Source organism: Panthera pardus, unplaced genomic scaffold (genome assembly GCF_024362965.1).
Source record: "Panthera pardus isolate Hobbes unplaced genomic scaffold, ASM2436296v1 HiC_scaffold_16, whole genome shotgun sequence".
Lineage (NCBI taxonomy): Eukaryota > Metazoa > Chordata > Mammalia > Carnivora > Felidae > Panthera > Panthera pardus.
Window position 1 is genome coordinate 6,218,822 of NW_026526721.1, and position 23,483 is coordinate 6,242,304.

General features: G+C 45.7%; 2 protein-coding genes across 10 annotated transcripts in view; one reads left to right on the forward strand and one right to left on the reverse strand.

Moving 5' to 3' along the window:
* LCA5L (lebercilin LCA5 like) overlaps positions 1-23,483 on the forward strand; it is a 54,214-nt gene that overhangs the window by 29,153 nt on the left and 1,578 nt on the right. For 5 of the 9 annotated variants that reach the window (XM_019420369.2, XM_019420368.2, XM_019420366.2 and 2 more), the window contains 5 exons: positions 97-611; positions 2,615-2,752; positions 16,054-16,135; positions 18,088-18,191; positions 18,380-18,497. In XM_019420369.2, coding sequence (XP_019275914.2) covers positions 97-611; positions 2,615-2,752; positions 16,054-16,135; positions 18,088-18,191; positions 18,380-18,497 — 957 coding nt within the window. Of the gene's footprint in view, positions 1-96; positions 612-2,614; positions 2,753-16,053; positions 16,136-18,087; positions 18,192-18,379; positions 18,498-18,892; positions 19,071-21,801; positions 22,458-23,483 lie in introns of those variants that run through there. The other 4 variants (XM_053903067.1, XM_053903066.1, XR_008422410.1 and 1 more) reach the window with 4 other exon arrangements.
* The window catches only part of GET1 (guided entry of tail-anchored proteins factor 1), a 61,569-nt gene that overhangs the window by 16,412 nt on the left and 21,674 nt on the right, over positions 1-23,483 (reverse strand). The window lies entirely within an intron of this gene.

The window sequence follows — 23,483 nt, forward strand, 5'->3', positions numbered from 1 at the left end:
ATGTGTGCGGGGTGCAGGTGGGGGTAACACATATGCGCAAATCCGCATATGTCTATCTATATGACTAGTAACAAACTGGATTATCTGCTCACGCAGGCCAGAAGGAAATCTCAGTTGGAAAAAAGCACAACCGGAATGCGCCACTTTTAAATGCTCAGAACAATGTGATTGCCCAAAGAAGAGACGCTATGACTCATCGCATCCTCTCAGCAAGGCTCCAGAAGATTAAAGAGCTCAAAAACGAACTATGCGATATACGTCGGAAATTGGAAGCCACGGTCATAGAAAACCAATTTTTGAAACATCTTCAGCTTAGGCACTTGAAAGCAATAGGGAAATATGAGAATTCACAAAACAATCTACCTCAAATTATGGTAAAACATCAGAATGAAGTCAAAAACTTAAGGCAGCTACTTAGGAAATCCCAGGAAAAGGAAAGAAGCGCATCCAGGAAACTTCGAGAAACCGACAGTGAGCTGCTGAAGACTAAAGACTCCTTGCAGGAGCTGCAGAGGCTTTCTGAAGACAAAAATCTTGCAGAGAGGGAAGAACTCACTCAAAAATTGTCTGTCCTCACAACGAAAACAGAGGCAAACAACAAAAAAATACAGGTCCGTATTTCAGAGGCCTAGAAATTGTAATGTCCCAAGAACGAGATGCAGAGTACACGTGCGTCACACTTGCCCCTGTGCAGTGAAGCATTCCCAGCTGCTTTGCTCACAGGCCACACCAGTGATGGCATCCATGGGGGGGGGGGGGGGGGAGGGGCGGGGCAGGGGGAGATGTCCCTTCTGTTGTGGCCAGGCTCGTTTGTCTGGAAATGACCATTCTGTAAGTGTGCTCATGTGCTGGAAAGGTGTTGGGTTGGGTTGTGTGAAACCTCTTAGAAGCCAACCTTCTTCTCCTTGAATCTGTTTATTAAAGACCCGCTTCCCTAAAAGCCTGCCCCCCGCATCTCTCCAGCCCCTCTCCTTGCACTCCCCCTGGTCAGCTGTCTAGTCACTACCGCAGAGACATTGTTGGTAGGCTGGAAACAGAAGTGTTTCCCGGAGAATGCTCCTGGGAACAGAGCGGGGGGGGGGGTGGGGGGGGGGGTGGGGGGGGGTGGGGATTAAAATCATCTAATGAATGGGCTGACTTTCTAGAATAGCACGTGGGTGTCAAAGTCTTGGAGACTGCTCTATGAGGGATGATTTGGGGGAACATCCTGATTATACTGAGAATTTGCTGTGTGTTAGTTCTTGGCCTCTACGGACATAAACATAAATAAAATTAGGTTACTGTGTAATTCCTTATTATTTAAATGATGGTGAGAGGCAAGTATTTTTTACAAACTTGAAATAATAAGAAAATATCAAGTTCATTTCATCCACTTCCTTATTATTTATTTCTTCTTTGGTAAAAGTCCTCTATTTTCAAGGAGAACTTCCTCCCACGAAGTGGATATGTGAACTACAGAAAATGACGAGCAGCCGCATTTTCAGTCACATAAATAATGTAGAAAAGTCCGATGATTTGGCCTCCTATGTTAATAGCGGACCCGTGTTAGCTCACGTCTGTCAAGTAAATGTGGTTGTATCTCACCTACCTATTTTTTATGTATACATGTGAATTAGTTCATGTTTTTTGTAGCTGTAACCAAAACCAAAAAGAATTCAAGAACCCTTTTCTTATCAGAAGCACTTGGTTGTGTGAGAAATTTGGTTGGTTGTAGGGCATTTGCTGGGGGAGAAAATGTTGATGAGCCAAACAAAACATGTCGGTATTTTTCTTTAGTGTTAATACTTTGGGGACTGGGATTTTTACTGATTATTTCATCCTTTCAGCTTACCATATTGCCCACTTTTCTTTAATGACAGAGTATTAATATTAATATGGGGGGAAATGCACTTAAAGGGAAAAAAGAAAAAAGGAAAGAAAAGGCCTTTTGGTCAAGCCTCTGTCAAAGTCCAGATCAAAGAGTTCTGCAAAAAAACTGCTGAGGAGGTGCCCGCGCACCAGTGAGCCCTGGGCACGGATGGCCTGCAGCTGCCCGACCTCTCCTGGTCTGAGAATTCCTTTATCCCTGGGGAGGCAATCCCTGACAGGGAATTCCTTTATCCCGGGGGAAGGGGCGGGGCTGTGACCCCTGCGGGAGCTTCCGGGACGAGACTCACGGGACGAGACTCACGCATGCGCGGCTGCCCTCCTGCTGGCCCGCCCCCCCCCCCGGCGGACGAGGCGGGCCAGGGCCCGGTGCGCACCTGCGGCGTTAGCAGGTCTTGGAGTTGGCACAGCCACCCGGGTTGAGTTTTAAAGCATGGCGTTGGTTATATTTATTAATTTTCAGGAAGTGTTCAAAGGTTATGTTTTTAATCAAAATCAGGGGTGTGAAATCATTGGGTTCCAAACATATTTATTCTCTAGAGTTGCAATATGTAGGTTTTTCGGCTTTTGTATTTGTGCGTGTGGTTATGTTCAGCTCTAACATATGTCCCCTGCACCGGCCATGCGCTGAAGTTGTATTAAGCTAAAACTGTGCACTTACTGTACATGCAATTAGTTCCATTACAGTTGAACTTTGTTAACAATACTACATTGGTTACAGAAGAGTTAAAATATATACTATTTTCAGAGCTTGGAAAAACAGTTGAGGCTGAACAATAGAGTCTTTAATCGGCAGTTGGCCACTGAGAACCGGAAGACGTTAGCAGCCCAGGCAGCTACAAAGACTCTGCAAATGGAAATAAAACGCCTTCAACAAAAACTTAAGGTACTTCTTTAAAGCAAAATGTAACAAAATTTGTTCAGTTCTGCTTCCCAAAATATCAGAGCTATTCTTTAAATTATTTAACTTTGGGAATCTTTCTCAAATTAACTTTTTCCCTAGACCATTGTAACAGATAGAGGATCTGAAACTACCAGGGTGGGTTCACAGCCTGGTGAGCGTGTGCTGTCACTAGAAGTTAAAGCTCTACAGTCTTCATTAACAAAACTTCCTGTTTCCACCCCCACTTCATCCCATGAATTAATATTACTGTATTTCGTTACCATCTTAATGGAAGCCAAACTAAGTTTTCAAATTTGGAAATTACATCATTAAAATATTTAGAGTCATTTTAATGGCCCACAAATTCACTTTAAGGCGTGCTTGAATTGGGGCGCCTTGGCTGGTTCAGTTGGTTAAGTGCCCAACTCTTGATTTTGGCTCAGGTCACGATCTAATAGTTGTGAGATCAAGCCCAGTGTCAGGCTCCATGTTTAGCAGGCTCCATGCTAAGCACGGACCTGCTTGGGATTCTCTCTCTCTTACCCTCTCTCTCCGCCCCTCCCCTGCTCACACTATCTCAAAATAAAAAGAAACATTAAAATAATAAATAAAATCTACTTGGAAATGCTTGCAAAACTGTCTTTTAAAGTGTGCTTTAGGGGCACGTGGGTGGCTCAGTCGGTTAAGTGGCCGACTTCAGCTCAGGTCGTGATCTCACCATTTGTGAGTTCAAGTCTGTGTCAGGCTCTGTGCTGACAGCTCGGAGCCTGCAGCCTGCTTCGGATTCTGTGTCTCCCTCTCTGTCTGCCCCTCCCTTGCTCACCCTCTGTCTCTCTCTCTCTCAAAAATAAATAAACATTTTATTTAAAGTGTTTTTAACATTTATTTATTATTGAGAGAGAGAGACAGAGCATGAGCATGGGAGGGGCAGAGAGAGAGGGAGACACAGAATCCGAAGCAGGCTCCAGGCTCTGAGCTATCAGCATAGAGCCCAACACGGGGCTCGAACTCAGGAACTGCAAGATCCTGACCTGAGCCAGATGCTTAACTGACTGAGCCACCCAGGTGCTCCTTTATTCCTCCTGTTTTTAAATTCCTCCTGTTTCCTCTGTCTTCCTGTTTTCACTTATCCATATATCCTAGAGATTACCATATTATAATGTAAAGAGTCCCCATTCCTTTCTACAGATGCACAGAAATGTATAGAGGTATATTTACTTTTTTTTTTTTTTTTGTAAATAAATTTGGATCTTACTGCATATAGAATTTTGCATCTTCTTTTTCATTAAGTATTTCATTAAGTATTAAAATAGCATTTCCCCTTTCAAAATTGTGTTTTAATGATTGCATAGTATTTATATGCATATCATTGCATATGAAAGCACAAACTTTATTTTAAAATTCTTTGATAGTGTCTCCATCTATGTGGGTGTGTTTGCCTTGACCAGTGGTTCTTGAAGACTCTTCTGTTAGATTTCTAAGCTAGTTGCTATGGCCACACCCATTTTCTGGCATACTTTTCTCTCTGAAGTTACCTGAGACTCTAGGGAAGAAAGAAACCGAACTCTCTTCCTGCTTTGCAAAGGGAAAATTTACATCCAACTTTCTCTCCACCTCCCCACCCCCCCAGCTTTCTCTCCTAATATCCTTTCCCTGCCTCTGAGTGCTCTCCAGGCTCCTGGGAAATCTGAATTCTCTACTTGTCATAAAAAAGTTAAAGATTCTTGTCTTAAAGAATCAAACTTAAGATTTGCTAGTTGAGGCTTGAAAGAGCTGTATTTCTTAAGTGTTTATCTAGTTTTTTTCCAACTTGTTGGCCATTTTAGAAATCTTGAAGGCAGAAAGATAGCAAAAGTCTGAAAAAAATAAATATTTTTAATTCTTATCTTTAAAGCACATTTAAAAATTTTTTATAGCATTTATTTATTGGGGCACCTGTGTGGCTCAGTCGGTTAAGCGGCTGACTTTGGCTCAGGTCACGATCTCGCGGTTTGTGGATTCGAGCCCTATGTCTGGGCTCTCTCTGCCCCTCTCTCTGCCCCTCCCCTGCTCGTGCTCTGTCTCTCTCAAAATTAAAGAAACATTTAAAAAATTTAAAAAACATATGACTTCACTCATATGAGGACTTTAAGAGACAAAACAGATGAACATAAGGGAAGGGAAACAAAAATAATATAAAAACACGGAGGGGGACAAAACAAAATATGGAGAACAAACAGGGTTGCTGGAGGGGTTGTGGGAGGGGGGATGGGCTAAATGGGTAAGGGGCATTAAGGAATCTACTGAAATCATTGCTTCACTATATACTAATTTGGATGTAAATTTTTAAAAGTAAAAAATAAAGTTAAATTAAAAAACAGAAGGAATACAAATATATCCACATTTTTATTTATGTTTTTAAAAGAAAAGGAATAGTGGGGTAACAACGGAAGTAGGGAGATAACAGATCAGAAGGGGTGATTGTAGAACCTAGATTTCCTTGAATATCTTTTTTTTTTTTTAACATTTATTTTTGAGTGAGAGAGAGAGCAAAGGAAGGGCAGAGAGAGAGGGAGACAGAGGACCCAACGTGGGCTCTGCCCTTTCAGCACAGAGCCCGATGCAGGGCTTGAACTCACAAACCGTGAAATCATGAACTGAGCCAAAGTCAGATGCTTAACTGACTGAGCCACCCAGGTGCCTCTCCTTGAATATCTTTTTGGTAGATTTGATTTTAGAACCATATCAAATTGTGGAATCACCAAATGGCTTGCATAATTATGAAGCAGAATGAAATGCAAAAGGAAAAATGGAAAAGCATTCCCTAAAAATCAAAAATCAAATGAAAACAACCCACTGTAAATTCCAGTGGCAGCGAAATTGTCAGAGACACCATTCCAAGAGACTTAAAACTTGTTAATTTCACCGCATGTGCCTAGTGAAATACATTCTTGATTATAGTGTGGGCATGGTTATTTTGAAGCTGTTGTGTTTATCCTATGGGATGAAACACACGATGAATTATGTTGGTGTCATTGAGAACTAGGATTTGGGGATGGAAGAAAGAAAATACAGAAGTAAGATGAGGTCAATAAAAATCCTGTAGTCCTGGGGGACCACCTGGGGGGCTCAGTTGGTTAAGCATCTGACTCCTGATTTCGGCTTGGGTCACAATTTCACGGTTTGTGGATTTAAGCCCAATGTTGGGCTCTGCACTGACAATGCGAAGCCTGCTTGGGATTTCTGTCTCCCTCTCTCCCTGCCCCTCCACTGCTCAATCTCTCTCCCAAAATAAATAAATAAACATTTTTTAAAAATCCTAGTCTTGTTTGTGAACTGAAGTGAAAGTATGCATTTATGATATAATTTATCTTTAAAAATAAATAGGGGTGCCTGGGTAGCTCAGTTGATGAAGCGTCCAACTTCGGCTCAGGTCATGATCTCATGGTTTGTAGGTTCGAGCCCCACGTCGGGCTCTGTGATGACAGCTCAGAGCCTGGAGCCTGCTTTGTTGGGATTCTGTGTCTCCCTCCCTCTGCCCCTCCCCCACTCATGCTCTGTCTCTGTCTCTGTCTCTGACTCAAAAATAATTTTTTTTTTTTTAATTTAAAAATAAATACAATGGGGCGCCTGGCTGGCTCAGTTTTTGGTAGAGCGTGTGACTCTTGATTTCAGGGTTGTAAGTTTGAGTCCCATGGTGGGTGTAGAGATTACTCAAAAATAAAATCTAAAAAAGAAAGAAGGCCCTCCCAGAACTAAATCTGCCAGCCTGCCAGCACCTTGATCTTGGCCTTCCCAGCCTCCAGAACTAAAAATAAATACATATATTCTAATATGACCAGCCCATTAACATTGAATAGCCCTAGTGCCCAGATTATGGTCTTCAAATTCCATACCACACTAAAAAGAACCAAGGCACCTTAAAAAAAAAAAAAAAAATCTCAGGTCTGGAACATGAAATATACTGCATGAGCCTGGGACATACTGTCCTACAAAAGCAAGGAAACTACAGAGAACTAATAGTGTAATATCAGGAGCCATCTAAGATTGGTTCTTATTGGCCAAAGATGGGGTAATCTGAGGATCAGTGAAGTAACTCCGTGGATTGAATCTCATCAAATATATAGACATCCAAATGTCCATAATGATACTTTAAAAAACAAAACAAAACACCTCAGTGATTAGTCACCTTTAGAGAATACTAAGATACCAGCACACTATTTCGAAGACTGGTAAATAAAGGCAAAGAAACAATTCTTTCTACCTTTCCTATTCTCAGAGCGACCAAATAGTTTGTGAGGAGGGAAGAGCCTCCTTATAAGAGCATTCCAATTACCGAAAAAGGAAGGAGAGGATTAGAGTACCACTGTTCTGGAAGTCCCAGTGAGTTAGGGGATCCAAGTTGTCGGTGGCTCGTAGCATGACAAGAGAAGCCATCAGACACTATGTACTTGCTAACTGACGTACACACCACCACCTACAGTGGGTTCTTGCCCAAAAAATCATACCCAGGTGTGATCCAATATTTGTTTTTAAGATTGTTTTTCTTAAGTCATCTCTACACCCAGCACGGGGCTGGAACTCACAACCCCAAGATCAAGAGTTGCACACTCTACCAACTGAGCCGGCCAGGCACCCGGTGGTCAAACATTTAGATCGAAAAGAAATATAGGGGCAGCGGAACACGGTAATACCTCAGGCATGCAGTCAGCAACATCAGGCCATCTGAAACTCCACAGCACAAACAACCCAGTTTCTACAGCAAACAAATAGCGAATCAAAGCAAAAGAGATGAGGGAGGAATTTATAGAGTAAAAGAGATTATGAGAAACCCTCAACAACTAAAAAAACCCAAACAACCCAATTCAAAAATGGGCAAAGGACTTAAGCATTTCTCCAAAGAAGAACTACAAATGGCCAATAAGCATGTGAAAAGATGCTCAACTGAAATGCTGGGAAAATGCAAATCAAAACTGTGAGGAAATACCACCTCACAGTCGTTAGGATGGCTACTATAAAATAATAATAACAAGAAAGAAAAAGAAAGAAAGAAAGGAAGAAAGAAAGAAAGAAAGAAAGAAAGAGAAAAGAAGAAGAAGAAAAGGAAGGAAGAAAAGTATTGAGAAGAATGTGTTAAAATTGGAACCCTTGGGCACCATTGGTGGGAATGTAAAATGGTACAGCCACTATAGAAAACAGTATGGAGGTTCCTCAAAAAATGAAAAATGTGTATGATCCCACAATTCCACTAGGTCTATACCCAAGAGAATGGAAAGCAGGGTCTTGAAGAGATATTCGTCCCCCCACGTTCACAGCAGCATTATTTACAATCGCTAAAATGTGGAAGGTACCCGAGTGACCGTCAACAGAGGAGTGGATAAATATAATGTGTGTGTATATACACACACACACACATGAAGTATTATTCAGCTTAAAAAGGAAGGAAATTCTGACACCTGCTACAACATGGATGAACCTCCAGAACATTATGCTAAATGAAATAAGCCAGTCACAAAAAGACGAATCCTGTATTATTCTAGTTTATAGTCAAAATCATAACGACAGAGTGTAGTGGTGGTTGCCAGGAGCTGGGAGAAGGAAAATGGGAGTCAGTGTTTCATGGGGATAGTGTTTCAGTTTAAATAAAAGTTCCAGGGAGATAAAAAAAAAATTAAAAACAATAAAAGTTCCGGGGAGATCACTGGAGGTGATCAGTGGGTATGGTTGCATGACAGTGTACTTAATGCCATTGACCTGGGCACTTAAAACGATTAAAATGGTGAATTTTATGTTCTGTGCATTTTACCACAATAAAAAAAAAAAATAGAAAACCCACTGGATTGTACAATTTGAAAGGGAAAATTATATGGTACCTGAATAATATCAAGAAAACTGTATACAAACAAGGTTTTTTAAAGACTAAGAGACCTATTAATCTCAATGTTTTGAACCTTGTTTGGATTCTGATTCAAGCAAACTTAAAAAAAAAATTATAGGACAGGGGCCCCTGGGTGGCTCAGTCGGTTGAGCGTCCGACTTCAGCTCAGGTCATGATCTCCTGGTTTGTGAATTTGAGACCTGCATGGAGCTTCCTGCTGTCAGCACGGAGCCCTCTCCACTCTGTTCCCCTCTCTCTTTGCCCCTCCCCCACTCACTCTCTCTCTCTCTCTCTCTCTCTCTCTCTCTCTCTCAGAAATAAATAAACACTTTATGGGGCGCCTAAGTGGCTCAGTCAGTTGGGCATCTGACTTCGGCTCAGGTCATGATCCCAGAGTGCGTGAGTTTGAGCCCGTCGTCAGGCTCTGTGCCTAACAGCTCAGAGCCTGGAGCCTGCTTCGGATTCCATCTCTCTCTTAGCCTCCCCTGCTCGTGCTCTGTCTCTCTCTCTCAAAAATAAATAAACATTTAAAAAATAATAAATAAATAGATGAAATATTTAAAAATTATTAGTTGGAAAAATGTGAAACAAACTGGATGTTTATATTAAGGGATTATTATTATTATTTTTTTTTTGGTAGGTGAAATGTTCATACTGTGGTTAGGTTTTAAAAGGGATGCCATTGTCTCCTATAAATACATAGTGAAATACTTACAGATTAAATTTATGTTGTCTAGGATTTGCCTCAAAATAATTCATAGCTGGGGAACGGGATCAGAGGGCAGTGTGTAGAGAGAGACAGACAGGGTAGGAGTTGTTCATTAGTGAAGCTGGCTCACTGGTTCATGGAGATTCACTGTACTATTTTCTCTACGTTTGTGTATGTTTGACATTTTTAATAATAAAATCCTTTCAAAGGGAAAAATAAGAAAAGTTACATATTTTATGCCCTAAAGGGTTGAACCAGGTCAAGAAGACGAGCTAAATACACATTTTTCATCTCTTCCTGCCACAACCCCATGGAAATGACATACAACATATTTTAAAGCAATAACCCATAACTCCTGAAAGGATACCATGATCGTACCAGAACTTCCAAAGAATTTCTGGAAGATAAAAAGATCAAAAACAATGTTTCGGATTGATCGAGAAACCAGACACCAATAATCACAACCTAAATAACAGTGCAAAACAATTGCTGGTGACTTAACAGGAACAGGGAGAGAAACCCCAAGCTCAGAATCAATACAAGTGGACAGCAGGAGCGGAGCCTTGGGGCAGCTGTCTTCACATTTGGTTGAAACCATGGTCCTCAAACATGGCCACACGTTGATCATCTGGGGAGCTTTGAACACTCCACTGCCCCAGCCACACCCATATCCGTGAAATCAGAATCTCCCGGTGTGGGTGCCTTACACCACATTCACCAGCAGACAGACAGGGACTCTGGTTTGGCCTGAGAAGGACCTTGTTCGCTCTGGCCTCAATCGTTGGTGATGACAGACTCTCTGTAACTTCCCTCCCGTCAGAACCCCACAGAAGTGATCAGTGAAGGACAGAAAGTGGACCCACAGAAGCAAAGAGCTGGGGAAAGTGACCAGCCAACAGTAGAGATTTGGGGACATTTGTTGAAGACAGAAAACAGGTGGAAGCATCTCTATGGGTGTCACAGAGCAGAAGAAGCCACAGCATGAGGTGCTTGGAGAAGCATTTGCCCCGGGGAACACAGGAGCAAGAGACACTTGAGCACAGGGGACTGGGTCATCAATCTCACCTGACTGCCCTCTCAACAGGACTCACAGCATCAGAGTCCAGCATTTTCCATCAGGCAGAAAGGCTGTGAATGAAAGACTTGAGAAGAAATGGGGCTGGGACACCTGGGGTAAATGCCAGTATCCCAGGTAATGCCCTTCCAAGGGGAAATTCTGGAATATGGGAGGCACTTAGTCAAATGACTCCCCTCAGAGTGAAACCTGGCAGTCGGCAAGTCCCACTGATTTACCCAGAGCCAGCCTTTCCGTTCAGGAAAGAAGCCTAACTACAGAAATGAATATCCACACAAAACAGTACGTTAATAAAATAATCCAGGCTCCAGCATCGTGAAGAAAGAACAAGAATGACAAGCAGACCAGCCCACCCTGTAGGCTTAGTTTAATATGCAGAAGAGACGATACTGTGTGCCCATAAAATAAGAATGTGACGAAAATGGGAAAAAAATCAGAAAACAGTAAGTGAAAATTTAAAAAGATAATTCCATCATACAAAATTCAGTAAAAGAGCTGGCAGATAAGGAAAATCTAGGGATATTGAGGAAATCTCCCCAAAACAGAGCCAGAAGACAGATGAAAAACACATGAAGGAAAAGAAGATGCCGAGGGAGTGTGCTATACAAAAGAATTTAAAACAATCTACTGGATCATTTCCCATAATGCAAATCATTCAACCCATGGCCTATCACCTATAATTTCTTCCTCATTCAGGATATACTCCTACCCCCTTACAGTCCTGTTTCAGCAGGAAAAATAAGATAGACTTTTATACTTCATGGTCATCCCGGGTACTGACCCAAGGAACAAAGGGATGGAACCTTTAAGGATGTGTTAGTAACCTGACTGTTCCAATCACTATGGCTGCATAAGATATTACTCCACAACCTAGTGGCTTAAGAAATGACAATACTAGGGCTCCTGGGTGGCTTAGTTGGTGAAGCGTCCGACTTTGGCTCAGGTCATGGTCTTGCGGTTTATGAGTTCGAGCCCTGTGTTGGGCTCTGTGCTGACAGCTCAGAGTCTGGAGCCTGCTTCCGATTCTGTGTCTCCCTCTCTCTCTGCCCCTTCCCTGTTCATGCTCTGTTAAACATTAAAAAATTTAAAAAAAAGAAAAAAAGAAATGACAATACTGGGGGCACCTGGGTGTCTCAGTCAGTTAAGCATCTAACTCTTAATCTCAGCTCAGGTGTTGATCTTGGGGTGCTGGCTTCAAGCCCCACACTGGGTTCTGTGCTAGGCATGAAGCCTACTTCAAAAAAAGAAGAAGAAAAAAAAGAAATGACAATATTAATTTTGCTCACGAATCCACAATCTGGCAGGGGTTAGCCCATCTCCGCCACTCTTGACATCAACTAAGGTGGTTCAAAGGCTGGGGCTGGAGTGCTCTAAAGTCTCGCACGTATGTCTGCAGTTGGTGTCAACCAACAGCTGAGACGGCAACTGGGGTGTTGGCCAGAACCGCCCACATGTGGCCTCCCCATGTGGGGTGGGCTTCCTCACAACATGGCAGCCAGGTTCCAAGGAGCAGAGTGGGGAGATACAGACAGAAAGAGAACCAGTCACACAGCATCTCTTCCACCCCATTCCCTTTGTCAAGGCGGCACCATGGGAGGAGCAATAGATTCTACCTCTTCATGGGGAGTCACAAGTTTCTGGAAGAGCATATGGGACCGGAAATACTGCTGAAGCAATTCTGAGAAAATGCAATCTGCCACATTAACATAAATCACTAGCACCTGAGCTCGGGAAGGCATGGTCCCAAAGATCAAAGTTTCTGTTTTGGTACTCTGAAACTCATTTTCGAAGTCATCCAACACCAATTCTAGACACTGCTCTCTTTCCAGAAAATGGGCCAAAGTAAAGGGATAAATATCAGTCCTCCACGGCTCCCAAATGAGGTACTGCAACTCTACCCTACATCCAGGCTACAAGCTCACCCCTGCCAAACTGGCACTGTCTATGTAGACATTGTTGTCTGTCTTTTGGAAGCCATCTGCCCTGCTCTTTTAACATGGTTCCCCACCATGACCCAACCTCCACCGAACTCTGACCTGATAACCTTGGAGCTGGTGAGTCCTCTTTCCTATGAATATTCCACAAACATGCCATGAGCATTCCTACATGTGGATTTTTCTTATTGTTTTTTTTTTTAATGTTTATTTATTGCACACCAGCAGAAGGGCAGACAGAATTCCAAGCAGGTACCACACTGTCAGCGCAGAGCCCTGTTGGGGCTCGAACTCATGAACCGCGAGATCATGACCTGAACCAAAATCAAGAGTCGGACGCTTAACCGACTGAGCCACCCAGGCGCCCCGGTATTTTTTCTCTTGATTAACTGACTGACCTCAACTACAAGTATCCTGGATTGTGTTCTGAACCTGTTGTCTTTGATCTTGGACCCAGGTCTGTGGACAGCATCCAGACTTGAACCTTTGTTCCAGGCCTGAGGGAGGACTGTCCTTCCCTTTTGCCCCCAGCCAGCCCTGCACCTGTCACCCGTCAGCCAGCATTTCTTATCTGCCTTCTTCCTGCTCTCTGCTGCTGATGCACATGCTAGACCCTCCAAGGAACCAGCCTGGATCAAAATAAGTAACTGGATTTTCCAGACGATCAACGCTTGCCCCTCTAAACATCAAAATCTTTCTTGCCTTAACCAGTGGGGGGTAAAAAAAAAACTTTCTAAGATGTTCTACACTATATTCTTCTTAAACATAATATCCAGGAGTGCCTGGGTGGCTCAGTCGGTTGAGTGTCCGACTTCGGCTCAGGTCATGATCTCACAGTTCGTGAGTTCAAGCCCCGTGTCGGGCTCTGTGCTGACAGCTCAGAGCCTGGAGCCTGTTTCAGATTCTGTGTCTCCCTCTCTCTCTGACCCTCCCCATTCATGCTCTGTCTCTCTCTCTCTCTGCCAAAAATAAATAAACATTTTAAAAAATTAAAAAAAACATAATATCCAGATAAACTTGGCCACCTTCAGGTAATAAACTGTCACCATTACCGTTCTTTCTTGCTAAGTGAGGTGTTATTACAAGAAAAGAAAGAAAAAGAGAAATATACTGATATTTTTGCTCCTAGAAACTGAAATTCTAGAAAAGGCTAATATTCTCATATTGTATCCATTTATGTACCTCTGATAATAAATTAATTTTTAAATTTTTTTAATGTTTATTTATTTTTGAGAGGGAGAGAGAGACAGAGTGCGAGCAGGGGAGGAGCAGAGAGAGAGGGAGACACAGAATCGGAAGAAGGCTCCAGGCTCTGAGCTGTCAGCACAGAGCCCGACGCGGGGCTCGAACCCACGAACCGCGAGATCATGACCTGAGCCGAAGTCAGACACTTAACCGACTGAGCCACCCAGGTGCCCCGACAGTAAATTAATTTTATGATTAAAATAAGTACAGGGGCGCCTGGGTGGCTCAGTCGCTTAAGGGTTGGACTTCGGCTCAGGTCATAATCTCATGGGTCCGTGAGATTGAGCCCCAAGTCAGGCTCCGCACATCAGTGCAGAGATTCTCTTGGGATTCTCTGTCTCCCTCTCTCTCTCTGCACTCTGTCTCTCTCACTTATGCACTCGTGCTCCATCAAAATAAATAAACATTAAAAATGAAATCAGTACAAAACCTGCCCATTCCAACTCAGATGTGCACAAATATGTAACATTTTTAGTTTCCATAACTGAACTATACTTCCTTATGAGCCCCGTTCCCACAAGTTGGAGGTGGGCATAGGGATGGACACGGAGACTAGGCAGAAGCTTGTCTCAGTCTGTTCTAATCAAAACTGGCCCCATTTTAGGTTGTCTCTGAGACTTGCAGCGTCTCTCGGTGGAGACAGCATCTAGCGTTAAGAGCGGGTGCACACCCGTTACCCTGTTGGTAAAAGGAGAAAGAGTCCCCTGACCCTCTGGAACCTCTTGCCCTAGTCTGAGGAGTGACTGGTCCTAACTAGTGGGGTGCCCGGGACCTGTGTGGCATGTACTGAACGTGGCCGGTGACGCTCATGGCCTCTGCTCCGTAGGTCAGATCTCGGCCATCTTCGCTTGTTGTCTGTCGATGCCAATGCCTTGAGGTGCCATCGGATCCTTGGCTCGACGGTCGGTCCCAGAGCCCGTGCTGTGGGATCACCTGGGTCAGTAACGTTGAAGACTCGGAAGCAGGCTCCCTGGCTCTCGCTCTTCCCTCTGCTCCCGTCCCCTCTCTGGGTCTCACTCCTTGTGGAAGTGAGTGAAGTGCTCTCTTTGGCCCTTTGCCTGGATGGCGTGTCTGTCCTTTCAACTTACCACTGGCAATGCATTACTACTCTGGCTCCACGCTGAAGGGGGGCTTGACCGCGGGCTTTGAATGTCCCAGGCCACACCAAGGCCTCCTGCGCTGAGACTTTTCCAAACCTCAGACTTGTTTCTTCACCTTCCTAATATCCCTGAGGGGCACAGGGAGCCCAGAACCCCATCTGATTTCTCTTTCTCTCTCCCTTCCTCCTAACTCTACCCTCCTTCTCTGGGCCCGTTCCTCTGACCCTTTCTGTCTAACCATACAGAAGACAGCCTTAACTCATATATACCCACTCCGTTTTTGTGTTTTTAAAGGGATGGGGGAGAGGGGCAGAGGGAGAGAGTCCTAAGCAGGCCCCAAACTCAGGGCAGAGCCCAACACGGGGCTCGATCTCACGACCCTGGGATCATGACCTGAGCTGAAATCAAGAGTCAGATGCTTAATTGGCTGAAGCACCCAGGCACCAGTGCCCGCTCCTTTTGACTGTGGTTTTGACTAAAACTCAGTGGTCTTGAGTCTAACAGGCTGGCCTCTTGGTGCATGTGTAAGAGGAGTGTTTGGTGCTTAATGAAATCTTTTTTTTTTCCCCTCAACAAGCCAGGATTTCAAAACTTTTGTCAAGACTTTAAAAAAAAAGTTTTTAATGTTTATTAATTTTTGAGAGAAACAGAGCATGAGCAGGGGAGGGGCAGAAAGAGAGGGGAGACATGGAATCTGAAACAGGCTCCAGGCTCCGAGCTGTCAGCACAGAGCCCGACGCGGGGCTCAAACTCACGAGCCGTGAGATCACGACCTGAGCCGAAGTTGGGCACTTAACTGACGGAGCCACACAGCGCCCCTGTTTTGCCAAGACTTTAAAAAGTCAATCCGGACATTTAAAGCTGGACAGTGATGCCTTTGTTCTAGGCTTTACCCACCCTGCACTCGTACTGTCGAAACACAGGCCTGTCTCGTCGAACCTCGTGCCACGTGGGAATGTTCTACCGCACCGTGCAGTCATGTGGCCACCCTAAGCACTGGAAATATGGGCAGTGCCACGGGGGACTGAACGGTGCATTTCATTTTAATTAGTTTAGACCACAGCGTGGCTAGTGGCTGTCCTGGACCACGAGAAAAGCCAGCAAACTTCACGGCGCAGACCCGGGGGGACAGAACCTGCAGTGAGGGCAGCTGGCTTGCAAACCCCTCAGCAGTACTGTCCCCGTCACAATGGTTTGCTGCTCTGTTACAAGGTACTTTTTGGTGTCAGGGATGATCTCGAAGGATATGGCCTATTTCTGTTCCTGCCAGCATCTACAGAGTTTATTCAAAGAATGCTGAGCTTGCTCAACGTGTTTTATAGAAGAAATCCAGGCTGCTAAAAGCAAGTATTTATAGAGAGATTGGTATTGTGGTTCTCTTTAGGAGAAGGACCGAGAGCTTGAAATCAGGAACATCTATGCGAATCGGATACTTAAACATTTACATGACAAAGATTATCCGACAGGTACGCTTTATTTTTGCTCAAAATCTACTTGTAAGTATGTAGTCCTATGTTCCTACTTTATATCACGGAAATAATGGGTATTTTAAAAACATCAGTTTATTAGGCATTGAAACATTTTGTGATTCCAGAAGAACAATGAGCTGCGATATGGGGGAACAGGTAGGAGGGACTGCACGTGCTCCCTGGTCCTCCCAGCCTCTGCTCAGTCCCGCGTGCCCTTTCTGCAGGCGGAGTGAGAGGGCCACCTTCCGGCTTGGAGGAGAGTGTCTGGCAAGCAGCGAACTTTCCAAGCGCATCTCTTAGTGTGTGGCTTGGTTTTTTTTAATATATATAGATAATATATATTTTATATAATTATAGTATATATAATTATATATATTTATATATAATATATATTATATTATAATATATATAATTATGATTATAATTATATATACTATATAAATATATATTATATATTACATGTATATTATATAATATATATTTTAAATATATGTTTATATGTATTTATATAATTAATTTATAATTTATTTTATTAATATATTTATTTCATATATTTTATATTTGTACATTTGTATATATTTATATATATTAAATATATATATTTATATATATTATATATATATTTTAGAGAGACAGACCAAGCAGGGGAGGGGCAGAGAGAGAATGAGGGAGGGAGGGAGAGGGGGGGAGAGAGAGAGAGAAAGAGAGAATCCCAAGCAGGCTCCGCACTGCCAGCACAGGGCCCGTGGGGCTCGATCCCACGAAACCTGAGATCGTGACCTGAGCTGAAACCGAGTCAGACATTCAACTGACTGAGCCTCCCAGATGCCCCAAAATGCACCCATTTTAAGTATGCAATTCAGCAGGTTTTGACCAGTCAGTGCAGAACCTCTCCCTGCTCAGGAGGCCACACACGCGCCCCCTGCCATCACGAGTCCCTGTCCTTGTCCCTGGGACAACCACTGATTTATTTCCCTTGTCACAGCAGCTTCGTTTACCTGTTCTCAAGTTTCCCGTAGGTGGGATCACACAGCACGTGCTATTCGGTCGGCTTCTCGTGTCCAGCCTAATGCTTCGGAGACTCACCCATGCTGCTGCTGCCATCATCCGTGTGTCCCTCTTCATTGCTGAGTAGTACTTTTCCTTCAAGATGGGGTGTACTTATTCCCCCCACCCCCCCACCGCTACCCCCCAGATCTGCCAGCATCAGGCTTGGCTCAGAAGAGGTAGAATAGAAACACCCTGTTTTGGTAGAAAAAGTCACTACGTGCTCACTTTTAAAGGCAGTAATTTCAGGGGCACCGGGGTGGCTCCGCTGGTTAAGCACCTGACTCTTGATCTCAGCTCAGGTCGCCATCTCAAGGTCATGAGTTCAAGCCCTGCACTGGGCTCCATCCTGGGTGTGCAGCCTGCTTTAAATAAATACATAAATAAAGGCAACAACCTTGACATTTTCTCGCCTTCCTTTGTTTGCTTCTGCTGTGTAATCCAGAACAACAGCCAGCAGAGATGATCGTACCAGCCATGGGGCCATTTACATGGGATAACACTTTGAGGAAAGTGAGGTATAGATTTAGCGGTGGACGATCTAACCACTGGTTACCAAGAGCCCTGACGCAGGACGTCCCTGTGACTCACTCCCTCATGACTGTGTGTCTGTGGTGGGGACAGCGTGTCCTCCCAGAGCAACGTGGACCTAGCCTAAAGCCTCCTCGCTCTGGAGCCTAACACTTTGATTCGCGCAACCTTGGTGGCCCCAAAACAAGACAAAACAGGCAAAATGATAGGGAAGAAAGGAAACTGGCAAATGTTAAACATATATTGGAAGAAAAAATTTTAATATCTGGTATACTTTGTTTTACACAACGAATGTGTTATTTTCTCTGTAAAGTCAATATTGCACCCACACGTAAAATATGTTCCTTACATATAATGTACCTGTTCTGCAGTTTCTTCAACAAAATCCGTACAAGCAGACAGAAGTTTTTTGTTTACAAGCATGAAACACCAGGAAACCCAAAAATCAGAAGATGTCCCATCTTTGACAACTAAGGTACAACAAATTTGAATTCTTGCAGTGTCTAAACATATCTTTACAAAAATAGACTATGAACAGTCTTTTACTCTACACAGAAAGTATTTGTATTCAGTGAATAAAATACAATTTAAAACTATCTGTACCCAAAAAAATGTGTTTTGGTTGTTTTTTTTTTTTTTTTTTGCTGCTTTCCTAAATTATAGGGTAAAAAGACAACTGGAAACATTGGTCATAAAGAAAAATCCACCGGAATGACCTGTGCGGTTCCTCCCTGTATCAGCAAACTACCAAACCAAGAGGAGTCCAAGAAAAAATACGAAGGTAATTTTAACTGCTTTTAAAAGTGTCCTTTACTCTTACCTGATCTTTTTAAGGTGTGAATTAGTGTGTGTGTGTGTGTGTGTGTGTGTGTGTGTGTGTGTGTGAAAGTACACATAAAACACATACATACAGGGGTGCCTGGGTGGCTCAGTCAGTTGAGCATCTGACTTCATTCAGCTCAGGTCATGATCTTGCAGTTTGTGAGTTCGAGGCCCACATCGGGCTCGCTGCTGTCAGCCTGTCAGTGCAAAGCCTGCTTAGGATCCTCTGTCCCCCTCTCTCTGCCCCTCCCCTGCGTCCCTGCGTGCACCTTCCCAAAAATTAGGGGGGAAAAATCATACAACATAAAGAATTATCATGAAATGAACACCTGTGTGGCCATTCTCCTGCTTAAGAACTAGGTCATTTGGGGGCACCTGGGCGTCTCTGTCGGTCGAGCATCCAACTCCTGATTTCAGCTACGGTCATGATCCTGGGGTCGTGGGATGGAGCCCCACGTCAGGGTCCGTGCTGAGCATGGAGCCTGTTGAGATTCTTTCTCTCTCTCCCCTTCTGCCGCCCTCCCCTACTCGCTCTCTCCAAAATAAAAAAAATTTTTGGGGCGCCTGGGTGGCGCAGTCGGTTGAGTGTCCGACTTCAGCCAGGTCACGATCTCGCGGTCCGTGAGTTCGAGCCCCGCGTCAGGCTCTGGGCTGATGGCTCGGAGCCTGGAGCCTGTTTCCGATTCTGTGTCTCCCTCTCTCTCTGCTCCTCCCCCATTCATGCTCTGTCTCTCTCTGTCCCAAAAATAAATAAAAAAAAAATAATAAAAAAAAAATTAAAAAAAACAAAATAAAAAAAAATTTTTTTTTTTTTTAATTTAAAAAGAGCTAGGACGTTAGTGTTGCCCAGAACACGCGTGGGCCCTTCCTAAGCACTTCCCCGCCCCCCGCCCACCAGAAAACAACCAACATCTTCAGTTTGCTGCCGGTCACTCCCTTGCTGTTCCTTCCCATGTCCTGTCCTCGTACACATCTTTAAACAGTATGTCCCATTCTGACAAACTGAGTAGCAAACCCAAACCCAGCTGCGTAGAGGGCGACACTCCCGCTAACGAAGACTTGACGTGAAGACTCCAGGAGAAGATGCACACAGACTGGCTTCAGCCTCCCAGGATGCTCCTCCGGGAGCACCGAGGAGGCCACGCAGCTCCCTGGGAGGCTGGGGAGCACCAGAGCCGTGGCATCTACACTCCGGGACAGGGCCAGTCCGAATTCCCTGTGCTAAGATCAGCACACTCACCTCCAGCTCCTGGGGGGAGATCCCAGCAGAATGCTCCTGGGGGGTGGAATGAGAGTCCCCAGCCAACCCAGGCTGCCACTCACGATGGAGAGGGCAGCACCTTCATCGGGCCACGGGCAGGACGGGCCGAGGACATCGGGGGCCCGGGAGCTTTGCAGAGCAGGGACCCCGGTGACACCAGCCCTTGATGCTTCAGCCTCTTTGCATCCGGGCTGGTCGCCCTCTGCCTCTGGCGCGCAGCTATCATGCTGGGACCTCCCTTCCTCTGCAGGCTCCTGTCACCCCCTCCTCTGCTAGGTCTTATTCCTAAACCATATCCTCCTCCTCCTTGGCCAGTGCCATCATCTCCGAGAGCCACATCTTGGGAATGGGTGCATGTGGGGGAAATGTGTTTACCTTCACCTGGAGACGTGATTCTGCCCTCGTACCTGATTAATAACTGGCTAGAAAGAAACTTCTAGGCTGGAGATGATTTCCCTCCTGAATTTTAAAGGCACTGCCCTACTGCGTGCATGCCACATTATTGCTGCAGGGGAATGCGGAGTCCCTCACGGCCGGGTGAGCACAATCGCCGTGAGAGAACTGTCCCCCAGGGCCCCGGGTCACCTGCTCCCCCTCGGCAGAGTGGGGGGCTTCAGGAGAGGCTCTGGAGGGGCCACACCTTTGGTGTGGGGCCAGACTGGCTTTAGAATGTTTCTTTTTTTTTTTTTTAATGTTTATTTATTTTTGAGAGAGAGACAGCATGATTGGGAGAGGGGCAGAGAGAGGGAGACACAGAATCCAAAACAGGTTCCAGGCCGAGGCGTCAGCACAGAGCCTGACGCAAGGCTCGAGTTCATGAACTGTGAGATCATGACCTGAGCTGAAGTTGGACGCTTGACTGACTGAGCCACCCAGGCACCCCTAGAACACGTTTCAATAACACAAAGGCTTGGCACGACTCACCTGTAAAGCCACCTGTAAAGTGTCTGGTGCAGTGGGCAGAAGCCAACAACTCCATTTTCACTTCCTCCTGGGGTCACTGGTCTAAGTTTTCCGCTTGTCCTTTAGTCTGTTTGTAATTCGTATTCTCCTAGAAACTTCATCCGTTCATTTGACAAATGTTCATTGAGCATATACTGTGCCCTGGGTACTGCCCTGGGCACTGGGGGTACAGCGATGAAGACAAACCGCCCTGCCCGCACATGTGTCCACTCCAGCGCAGACAGACAGACACTGTGTAAAACAAGTAAGGTGTGCAGTAGGTTGAGGGCGTGAAGTGAGGGTGGGAAGACAAGTGGAACAGAAGAGGATAGGGAAGGGCAGCTGCGGTGGGGTGGGGGGAAGGGGCCAGCTACGCGGACCCCCGAGAAGAGCATTCCAGGCCAAGACCCCATGGCCCGGAGGACAGATGTCACGGGGTGGGGGCGGGGGGAGCCGAGGAGAGGGGAAGGGAGGCCAGATGTGGTACAGCTTTGTAGCATGCTGGGCACACGGGCCTTCTCTCCGGGGGGGAGACGGGGAGCCATGCCAGGATTCGAGTCAAGGAGGGACCAGACCCGCCTCCGTGGGCTGCCGTGCAGCCGGGAGGAGCCTCCCACCCCGGCCAGGAGGGAAGGTGACAGACCAGGACTGGGAACAGCAGAGGCGCAAAATGAGCAGTCTCCCCCAACTCGTTCACATCTGCATCAAGTATCACAGGGCACAGCTAACAGTCATTTAGAATTAACTAGAGTCTGCTGGCTTCTTCCCTCACCACGAATTCTTAAAACAACTTCTCTTGCTAGAATTCCTAGTTCCCTGGATCAAAATGAATAATTTTCTCAGTGTGTTCATGCGAGAAAATCCTCCAACTCTGTGCACGCGTGCCACTGTCCCCATTGTCCGTCCCAAATGGGCGGCCGGTCAGTAATCAGGTGGTGGGGCGGCCCGTCCTCGGGAGGCAGAGGGCAGGGCCTCCCGAGTGCCCGGGGAAGGACCGGGGAAGTTCACCTTCAAGTGGCTTTTTCATTAACAACACACTGTGAACGTCCTTCCCCGTCAGCTCACGTGTACGCAGCCCATTCTCTGTAACCACCGCCCGGAACCCCCTCGACGGCACGTGCTATGGTTTCTGTAACCGTGACCCCTCGACAGACACCTGGGACGCTTCGCCATGACCAAACCGTGCCGCAGTACACATCCTGGGTGTGTGTTTATCGCGTTCGGTCCTAGAAGCCAAGTTGTTGACCATGTCGCCATCCAGAAAACGCTGTACCATTGACACACCCACCAATGGGGACCCGGAAGTTCCAATTTCCCTGTATTCTCACCGAACCTGGAAATCACTTGCCCACTTGGATGGGTGAAAAATGCTCTCGTTGTTTTAACTGGTACCACACCCAGCTGGTAATGATGAACATCCGCTGATAATTTCTTAGCATATGTTACTTCTTCTTTCATAATTTGGGTTCATAAATCTATTTACCCGGTATGTCCTAGGAAAGCCGAGCATTTCAGACTCGTTATCGGCACCTTCCCCTGTGTTCTAATGTTGGATGCGTTTGGTTTCTCACCTCTCGTTGTCCCTTTCATGTGCCTGTCAGGAGATGTCAGTAAGTGTGCTACATGTGCCACCTTGAAATAGAAACCCACTGGATTTAAAGATCACCAAACAGGAGCGCCCGGGTGGCTCAATCGGTCTGATCTCACAGTTTGTGGGTTCGAGCCCAGCATCGGGCTCTGTACTGATGGCTCAGAGCCTGGAGCCTGCTTCGGATTCTGTGTCTCCCTCTTTCTCTCTCTGCTCCTCCCCCGCTCATGCTGTCTCTCTCTCAAATATAAATAAACATTAAAAAATTTTTTACAAAAAGAAAAGAAAAGGTTAACAGTGCCTACCGCTTGCTGGAAGAACCCGGGGTGAGGTTTTTGCTCTCTTCTTTATACCTTATACTTTCCTGGGTGGCTTAAACTGTTCTCCAGGAGGATATATGATCTTTATAACCAGGAACATAACAGCTTTGGGGCCGCTGTTTAGTAAAAACTGGCAATGACCCCCAGAGACTGAAGATGCAAATGGCCAGACCGCACACAAAAATAGAAGCTGACCCACAGGCTGCAGCAGGCCAGCCCCGGAAACCCTTTCCCGCCGGGCAGGTACAATCCGCAGCCCAGGACGCCAGCCGGCTGGACGGTCACACGGCACCTCTAGGAACGACCCAGGCGGCCAAGCGAGGACTTCCCTAACAGCTGGCCCAGAATGGCCAGGATTCGATGGATAACCTGCCGCCTCCCTGGTTTTTGGTTCTTCTGTCCCCTTGGCGGCAACCAGACAAAGGCGAATCCGTACCCCCTGATTAATCGATTGCTGAGGAGGCCCCACTGCCAGCTGCCCACGGCTCTTCCAGGCCTATCGCCCCCATCAGGGCCTGCCTGCAGCCCTTCCTTTTCTCCGGCCGAAGCTTTCCTACTCCCCTGCCTGCCTTTGGGTCTCTGCCAAAGTGCAGGTGACGCGGCTGACTACCTCGCGGTGGCAAATTCATTTAGTCCCACAACTTGAATGGTTCTGTTAAGCCAAAGGGGACCATGAGGACAACCTATGAGGAAAAGGTTATGGCACTGGGGGGTCTACTGGCAGTGGGGTGAGGGAAAGAGACAAGCATGTCTCTGGCTTCTGGCTTGGGGTTCTGACCGCGAGCTGATGCCATCCGTGGAGTCAGTAAAGGGAAGGGACACACGGGAGAGATA